The following is a 9,304-nucleotide window of genomic DNA, read 5'->3' as shown; positions in this document are numbered from 1 at the left end:
TGCATAACGACTAAGCAAATAAACACCAAAATAAAATTAAGAAATACCAAAGTGGAAAAGAACGACTGACGAAAAACGACGAAAGCTAAACCTAGCAGAAGACGATTGGCAACTCTTAGCTAAGCGAAAGTGATACACAGAGAATATGGATAATCTAGTGAAGCTAGGTCAAGTTGTTAACTGAGTTGTTTTATTAACCTAAGAGAAGCCTAAACAAGCATGATCAACTGTGTGAACGTTTATTAGATTAACTGCCGAAAGATGACAGCTAGGGTTTCTATGTGTAGGTTAGTGCACGTGTACTGATATAAACGTATGTGTTACTTACATCTATATGTATGTGAGCATGCATACATATATACATAAACTTTGGGCAATTATACGTGCTTAAGTGTGGAGATTAATTATTCTAATCTATAGCACTACTAAGTTTATCTAGTAATTAAACTTAATTACTTAGTGTTGTTTAATTTCTATACTAATTTAGCTATATGCTATAGCTACGTTAGCTATGAAGCGCGCTGGCAGCGGACCAGCGGCGACATGGTGCAGCCTGACACAGCCGAGGGGCCGAAGCGGCGCGCATGGCGATAGTGGACCGGCTGCACCCAGAGCGGCGGCGACGCCTTGGCCTGAGCGCGGCTGCGTGACGGTGGCAACAAAGGAGCGAAGGAGGGCGGGGTAGCGATGCTCACCGTGAACGAACGATGAGGGCGCATGTGACGACGTGGGGAAGAGCCGGGTCGGTGCAGCAGGAAGAGGCACGGCGCAAGCGGGCGGTGACACGACACGGTGGAGCGCGACCGGGCGTTGGTGCGTGTGCGATGGTGCGGCCTCGACCGAGTGGCTGGCGGCACGAGTCGATAGTGTAGATGGGACAACGTGGTTGACGGTGCTTGCAGGGGCACGAAAAGGAGCCGAGGCGATGCCGTGATGCTGTTGTTGTGCATGCCTGAGCCGTGAAGGGAGAGGAGGAAGTGCAGCGTGTTTGTGTGAGGCTTGCGCCCGTTATTTGTATGCATGTGTGTGTGCTCTATGGTGGATGCTTGTGTGTGAGAGAGGAGAAGCAGAGGAGCTACTGTTCTGTGTGCTCGGTGTGCTGCTGCTTGTGCATGTGCACCCATGTGTGTTGTATGTATGGGGAGGAGATGGCTTGCAAGTGAAGCTTGAGAGGAGGAAGCAAAATGGCTTTTGCCATTTGGTGAGAACAGAGAGAGGCATGGGGAAGGGGATGGCCGGTGCTGCTGACCAGAGAGAGAGCAAGGCATGAGAGCGGTGTGGGCGTGAGAGAGAAAAGAGAGAGAGAGAGATGTGAGAGAGAGTGCTCAGAGAGAGGGGAGAGAGAACATTTGAAGGACAATTCAAATGTATGCAATTGAAATTGTGAAATGGATGTGTGATAATTCAAATATATGTATTTGAATTGTATGTAATTGAAGTTGTAATGGATTTGTAATGATTCAATTGGAATAAAATGAACTGAATCGGACTTGGATGATTTGGATCAAATGTATTTGAATTTGGAATCGAATGAATGATTATTCAATGAACGTATTTGGATTCGAAATGGATTTATAGCAATTCAATTGGAATTATTTGAATTGAATTGAATTGTGTAATTCAAAATGAGTTTGGATTTGGAAAAAGGATTCATGATAATTCAAATGAATGACTTGAATTCGAATTGGGATGATCGATGATTCAATTAAACAAATTGACTGGAGTCGGATTGGCGTAACTCAAATGAGATTGAATTAGAAATTGAAATGACTTTAGAATGAGAATTCGAATTAAGAGATTCAAACTAGAATTTAGAGATTGAATCGAATTGAATGGAATTTACGAAACAACTGAACGGGGAGAATTGGATTATACTTGAATGATTTGAATTGCATTTGAGTACGAATTCTACGATGATTTGATCGAATATGGATTTGAGATATTTGGGATTAATTTCAAATAGAAGTATTTAAATTTAAGATTTGGATTTGAGATTGATTCAAAAAGAAGCAATTGAGTTGGATTGGAAGATCGATTTTCTCGGAGTGATTTGGATTAGGGAATTGTCGAGAAAACTAAAATGGATTCGAATTTGGGAGAACTTCAAATTCGAATCGCCACACAAAGAACCATAAAAACAATTAAACCAAAATGCATATGATGAATTCATTGCAACGATTTACTTAGAAATTAATTTAGTGCTCTTTGGAATACTTAGCAAAAATAATATATTTGAATACACACATACAAGTATACACATATTCAAATATATATTTCCTGATTTTATACTGATTTAATAATTAGAAAAGTTTTAATTTGGAGTGAATTTTTCCATATTTTTATATAATAAAACTCAGGGTGTTACACAGGGTGTAAAAATATTTCAAAATATCGCGCTCTCAATCATGAGCATGCTTTTATCCATTTGCAGCAGTCGTAGAGTTACGAATGTGGTTTGGTATGATGGAGGTGATGAGATGGTTCCTTTACAGATGTTACTACTATGTTTCCTTGTACTTTTTGTTCAGTTGATGTTTTGGGGTTAGATAGTCATGATGGTCATGTATAGTTGCTCGCACATGTTTATATCAAAATTCGCTTTCGTATGTAAATTTACTTAACCATGTGGTTATTTCCTTGCTAACATCTAAATGCATAATCCTTGGAGTCTGGCTATTTATAAGTGCCCACTATGGATTAAGTCTTGCGCGTAACTTCGTACTCAACTGCTCTACAGATTTTGCAGGTGAGGAGGAGTTGGTATTTTGCTACTTTGCGCCTACCGAGGGTGGTGGCAGGCATGAGTAGTGCTTCTTACTCTGAGGTCATGCTTTTTGTGATGGAGCTTAAGGACGTATGGCTCCATCCTCCTTTTGTTGTATAGTTTTTAGTCTTTTGATGCATAGTTTTTTTTGTTGGTTAGAAGTTGAGTCGGTTTTTGTCTCCTACTAGCTCTCTTTTGTTGTAAACTGTAATAACTTGTTTATACTTAAGAACTTATTAAGCTGTGTTGTGATGTTAAATGTTAGAAATGTATGTGTTTCGATTTTGGGTACAAAACACGTGCCGGGACTATCATAGCGGTATTCTGATTAATCATTGATGTTATAATTAGGTAAATAATTGACTTAATAATTAATTAGAATGTTGTTTGGATAGTTCCTTACATATGCCCTTTGCTTATTTGTAGCAGTTTCATTATGAAATGGATCCTTTGGCAGATAATGATTAACAAGTATTCATCTTAGACAAATTCTCACTAAGTATGTAGTTCTTATAGAGGAGTTTGGAAGCTGAACAAAACTGATGAAACTCTGAAAATGTGCTGAGGTGACTATGATATTTGAGCCAAGCTTCCTATGGCAATTTATTGAGAATTTTGGTTAAGCTCAGTGCATAATTGTGATCATGTGCCAAACTATATAACATAACAAATTTGTATATTACGTGGAGAACACAATTACATAAGCATGACCGTGCATGTACCCTAATTGTTGCCTCATTTCGTATATTATCTCCTTATTAAATGAGAGTCGCAATGTGGCCGGTTTGCTCTATGTACAGGTTTCCTCTGATGTCCTCATTTGATGATCCCTTCCTGTGTTACTATGTGGGGAATGTTCTTACGAGCTGCTTGGTTCATGTAACAACACATTTGGTTAATTCATTTTTAACCTTTTGCAGGAAGCTGACGTTCTCTGCAAAATCTTTCAGAAAAGTGATGTCCATGACGTCAATTGTGTTCGTCCTGACAGAACTTCTTCTCCTGATATTCCTTTTGATAGCATACAAATACAACAACTGCTAGCTGAGATTGTCAGCTTCTCCTCAATGAATATTCTATGCACTGCTGGTGTAGATGGTTCACTGGTTTTTTTTTTTTTATGCCAGGCTCTTTTCTATTTGTGTCCTCTGTCCTTTTCATTAACTCCAGTAATTTTGTTTTTCAGTTTCAATGCAGCCTTATTCAACTTCTAACTACGTTAATGACAATGAAGTATTATTGGATGATAGTGAAACGATATTCTGTGAACTGGATGTGACTTCGTCCCAGTCTGTGGAGAGCAACTCTAACCATTGTAACTCATGTGGTGAACATTTTATTCACCCCATGCTGGAAGCACTAGGAACCGAACAATACTTAGAGTTGAATGACCTGTCCTTTCTCTTGCTGATGATCCTGATTCATGTAACATGCGGCTGTCCAATGTGCAGCACCCACTGGATCTTGAGCCCAGGTTTGAGCATGACCCTCAGGACGCTTCCACATCGACAACGTCAGTGCCTGCAGTTGATGATCATGGAACCTGATTCAGAGTATATTCACGGTCACTTCTTTGAGATTTCATGATTTTTAATTTATGTGTTATTCTGTGTTCATTGCAGACCTGGATAAACAATTGGTTTTACCATTTTGCAGATTTGTGGCTCACATTCTAATGGAATGTGCAACACGACATAGTGCTCCTTTTTCCTTTTCACTGAAGTGAGCACTATGTTTTCGGTAACTCAGAAATGGAGGCAGATCCTTGGCTTGCACAACTAGTCACTTTGCACAAAATCATCTTTGCGGTTCAGTTATCAATTAAAAGTCTCAATGACTGCCATCACCCTGCAGTTTTTTCAATTCAGGAGCATTCCTGAACGAGACTATTTACCGTCCCTAGTTTTGATTATTCTGCCACGCATCTTTTCATCAGAAAGAGTTCCTACAGATGTGTACTGGGGATCTAGGAAGATTAGAATCTAACTTGTGGCAATTTCTGGTTTCGTGGATTCGGTAGATGCTCTGTTTTTGGGGGGGGGGGGGGGGGGGTTGTCAGGTTGTCAAAAAAGCCCTTGCATTGGTCTACCTTTGCAGCTTGCATTTGATTTCAAATACCCCTAACACTGTTTGATAGTTCGATGCATTGCTAACCGCGAAGTGCGACACCAGACCGATGGCAAGGTGAGAAGCACTTAATATTTTGTGTTTTTTATAGACACAATTTGTTTTTTCTTTGTTGTTTCTTTTTTGTTTATAGACACTTAATAGTACAATTTGTTTCTTTTTTGTTTTTTCTTTTGCTGCGTCGAGTTGGTGGGTTATAGACCCATTAAGCGAGGCAAACTACCTATATGTTGAGTTGAGATGGAAAGTTCGAAACTAATATGAATTTTTTTAGTAATTTGAAATATCAATTTCGTAAGTTACACCTCATATATACTAAAATTATGGTTACTTTAACAATGAATTCTCTGTTTAACTAAACAATAACTTTCCGGCATTTTCATAAAAGAAATTTGATGCGGTTTTTTCCTTCCTCTTTTCCTCTTTATTTTGTTGCTTTGGGTTGGCGGGTTGAGGCTCGTTAAGGGAGGTAAAGTATTTACATGTTGCTTTCAAATGGTAGGTTGGAAACTGATATGAATAGTTTTAGTAATTTGAAATCTCAGTTTCACAAATTTCATTTCATAAGAACCAAGTTTGAATACAGTTGGTCAAGTATCAACATGTAGCTTGAATATCAGCAGGATTTCTCTCTGATCTCAGCAGTATATGAACTGTATAGCTGATATACTTAGGAGTCTGGATATGGATTTTTAAGCATATCAAATTATAGGGCTTTCTGGGCGAATAGTGTGTCTTGTAATTCAATTGACACATCTGAAAAGTGAATAATTCAATTGGGATAAAGTCCTTCGGCTTATCTTCCATCATGAGTTGCTTTGCTCTGTTATATGCCTCCTCGCCTTCGCGACTGTACCAGCTAAACGGACATTGGAGGAACCTGGCTAAAAAGGATGTACTTTGAATGAATATTCTTGTATTATCCATGTTAATCAATGGGAATTCGTGCAGTTTTAACTGCATTTTCTGCTGCACCACAACTACATTTTGTGCTGAAATATCTTAGCAACTTATACTGAAATAAAACAGCAGTTTCTGCTGAAAAAAGCAGCAGTTTTTGCTGCCTTCAGGCCAGCTTCTTTTGCTGAAAAAAACATCAGTTGTTACTGCAGAGTGGATTGCACACAACTTCTGTATGATAACAGATAAAAATTCACTGTACCTGGCCGTTGAATAGTAAAATTTACTGCCTGAGTACTTGTCATGATGCTTTCTTGGCTTTGATATGGTATAGGAACTCCTTGCCTATGGTACGTATCATTTCTCCGTGGCCAATTAGTACTCTCGTCAGGAGGCGTACTTTCCTTGTTGCATGATGTGGGTCGCTTTGAAATTGTTGACTCAACGCTAACATTGGGAATGCCTACAAACACAGTGAAAAACCAAAAGTTTGAGCCCAACACAACATGTAATATGGTGATTTGTGAGGATGCGACACCTTTTGCACTTGGCATGTATCCTAGTTCGGGGAGCGCGGACTGCCCTGATCCTATTTGATCGTTCGGAAGAGATTTGATTGATAGTGTTCAACATTTACAAGGGTTGATGCAGCTTTCTTTTGTTGACGGGCCTCACAACGTTTTTTTAGTATTTCATCTTTCTGTTGCGCATACCGGTCCCTCTCCCTTTGCCTCTTATGTTCTCTAGGATCTAGGAGTGGTGGTTGTGCAATGGATGTCATGGATCCACAAATATTGCTATTGTTTTGCCCATCTAAAAAGGTACAACATGTATTTAGTTACAGAGTATGAGACGGGACCATAGTTTAGATAGTATAGTTGATCAACATTACTTGTGTTCATGGTGTTGATTAGGTCTTTGAATGGAGCACGACCCCGTCTCGTTTCAAAGATGCCATCTGCAAGAAAGACAGCCAATGTCTGATCAACTTTATATTATAACTAACAAACATGGTATGTAAACTTAACATTATATCAATGGTATGAAGAAAAGCATCAAGTTGTTAAAATGCTAATAAGCAGGAAGCACTAACACAATGATAAGAAAAATAAAATGAACATAGATTCAACTTATAGTTCATTGTTATTATTTTCAGGAGATCAATATGGTGCGAATGAGAAGTCAGAAAGTTCAAATTTCGGGTTTGGGCAGGGGATTCTCAAGCATCTTTGTCATGTTTTTCTCGATCTCCGGAAACAACACACTATGCTTGGAGGACTCGAAAAGATTGGAAGGCACAGCAAGTTTCTCACCTGCTCACGATCAATGCTAGTAGTTTTCACATGCATATTAAGTAGTTGTTGTATCGCCATCCCTATTTTCCTGAGAGCAATGATCTTGACAGAACACAAAAAAGACTCCTAATACCAAAGCACAAAACCTAAAAATGACTCGGCGAGGAACCAAAAAAAGAGCTTCAGTCACCTACTCAAATCACTAATCCTACAGTCGGAGGAAGAAAATACAAGTCCTGATCAGTAGTGTCTATTATTAGTCGCTCATATCTTTCACAAGAAATGAAAGTAGTGTTATTATTACGATACCACACGACACGACCAATTGTATATGTGTGAGCACAATGGTGTATCTTTGCTCTTGCCTAAGGTACCTGATAAGGAGATCAATATGGTGCAGATGAGAAGTCAGAAAGTTCAAATTTCGGGTTTGAGCAGGGGATTCTCAAGCGTCTTTGTCGTGTTTTTCTCGATCTCCGGAAACGACATGCAGTGATTGCAAGACTCGAAAAAATTGGAAGGCACAAGCGAGTTTCTCACCTGCTCAAGATCGATACTAGTAGTTTTCACATGCATATTAAGTAGTTGTTGTGTCACTGTCCCTATTTTCCTGGGAGCAATGATCTTGACAAAACACAAAAAGACTCCTAATACCATAGCCCAACACCTAAAAATGAATCGGCGAGGAACACAAGAAATATAATCCTGAATCATTACATCAATACTGAAAAGTGCTTACACAAGGTAAATAAACAACCTGTGTGAAAGATCAAACTGTAGGATTGCAAGAACAAACCATTATGGCTCAGGATGCATACCTCTGCTCGACCAAACGTGAACAAAATCTGCAGCTCTTCTTGCAACGCACGGGTACATAATCTTGCAAGAACACTGCAAGAGTCAACAGCCCGTCAGCTTTTTGTGCTATTCAACTCTTCAGCTCTTCTCAGCTCTGTAATAACAAATCAAACTCGGCATGTTATCAAGCACATAAGTTCAGAATAAGCAGAGAAGTTCAGAATAATCACCTCTATTGGCGAGGGTCCTGCTGTCAGTGAACTGCTTCTACTGCTAGCAAGGAATCACCCAACTGCTCTGCTTCCCAAAATCAACCGGATCAGAGCAAGAACACAGCCAAAACACAGCAAGCAAAACCATCGAGAGGCAAGACCATCGCTGCTCAAGGTTCCGCCGCACCCGAAAGATGTCCACCTTTGAGCCAGCTCTCAGAGGAGTATCCATTGGCGAGGGACGAAACAACATGATTGAAGGATGAAAGAACATGGAGTATCTTTCTTCGGTGTCAGTGTGGACCAGATCGGGTGAAGGATTTGGGGCGGCGGGGGGTTAAGCGCGTTTGGGCTTCAGCAGCGATTCAACAAACAGATATCGAGCATAAGAAATAGAGAATCGCAAACCGAGTACATATGATTGAAGGATGAAAGAATATGGAGTACCTTTCCTCCGCGTCGTTGTAGACCGGATCGGGTGAAGGATTTGGGGCGGCGGGGCGTAGAGAAGCGTGTTTGGGCTTCAGCAGCGATTCAACAAACAGGTAGCGAGCACAAGAAATAGAGAAGCGCAAACTGAGTACAGATGACGGCGAGGACGGCAACGATTTTCCGCCACGGGGTCTTGAGGATGGAAATCGCAGCAGGAAGACGGCGGAGGGGCAGGAGGCAGGCGCACGGGCGGTTGGCCCCAAGCCCGTGCGGAGGCAGGCTCACAGGCGGTCTGGCGGCGGTCGGCCCCAAGTCCGTGTGGAGAGAAGAGGGGTTGGCGTCGGCGTCGGGAATCGAGGGGTGCGCGAGGTCGGCGATCTCTCCGGCGGAGGGGCTGGCGTCGGCGTCGGCATCGGCGATCGAGGTCCGCGGCGGAGGGGCTGGCGTTGGACTCGGCGATCGAGGGCTGCGCGAGGTTGGTGACGGAGGGGCTGGCGTCGGCAATCAAGGTCAGCATGGGTGCGCGAGGTCGTCCCGATGGCGGAGGAGATGCGAGGGAGTAGAGAAATTGGGAGGGACGTAACGGCGGAGCGGAGAAATGTGAAGGCAGACCGCAGCGGGCAGAACGCGGGATGGAAACGACACAAGGAAAGTTACAAACTTTTTAATTTTGGTGGGGGAGGGGGGAAAAGAAATTTTATAAGACATCTTCTTTTAAAAGATCTGTAGACTTCATGTGTTTTTGTTTTTTTTTTCTTTCTTGCAGGTGCAGCTGT

The 9,304-nt window shown here is 41.3% G+C and overlaps 1 protein-coding gene and 1 long non-coding RNA gene across 6 annotated transcripts; one reads left to right on the top strand and one right to left on the bottom strand.

Annotated features, from left to right (window-relative positions):
• Positions 1-1,283: 1,283 nt before the first annotated feature.
• Positions 1,284-4,770, top strand: LOC133888074 (uncharacterized). 2 transcript variants are annotated; one of them, XM_062328181.1, is made up of 4 exons: positions 1,284-2,854; positions 3,685-3,853; positions 3,951-4,317; positions 4,421-4,770. In XM_062328181.1, exons 1-4 carry the CDS (start codon positions 2,801-2,803, stop codon positions 4,488-4,490), a joined length of 660 nt encoding a protein of 219 aa, XP_062184165.1. In that variant the 5' UTR covers positions 1,284-2,800; the 3' UTR covers positions 4,491-4,770. The 2 variants fall into 2 exon arrangements, with proteins under 2 accessions (XP_062184165.1, XP_062184166.1); XM_062328182.1 differs by having other exon boundaries at positions 3,951-4,328.
• A 58-nt stretch (positions 4,771-4,828) lies between these two features.
• On the bottom strand, positions 4,829-9,177 carry LOC133888073 (uncharacterized). 4 transcript variants are annotated; one of them, XR_009903703.1, is made up of 7 exons: positions 8,544-9,177; positions 8,115-8,448; positions 7,905-8,038; positions 6,684-6,749; positions 6,330-6,604; positions 6,054-6,254; positions 4,829-5,975 (listed from the first exon to the last, which is right to left on the bottom strand). It is a non-coding gene; the product is annotated as an uncharacterized LOC133888073 (long non-coding RNA). The 4 variants fall into 4 exon arrangements; XR_009903701.1 differs by having other exon boundaries at positions 6,330-6,749; XR_009903704.1 differs by having other exon boundaries at positions 4,829-5,771; positions 6,330-6,749.
• Positions 9,178-9,304: the final 127 nt, after the last annotated feature.

Source organism: Phragmites australis, chromosome 13 (genome assembly GCF_958298935.1).
Source record: "Phragmites australis chromosome 13, lpPhrAust1.1, whole genome shotgun sequence".
Taxonomy (NCBI): Eukaryota; Viridiplantae; Streptophyta; class Magnoliopsida; order Poales; family Poaceae; genus Phragmites; species Phragmites australis.
The sequence above is the reverse complement of the archived record's forward strand: the minus strand, read 5'-3'. Positions and strand labels throughout refer to the sequence as shown.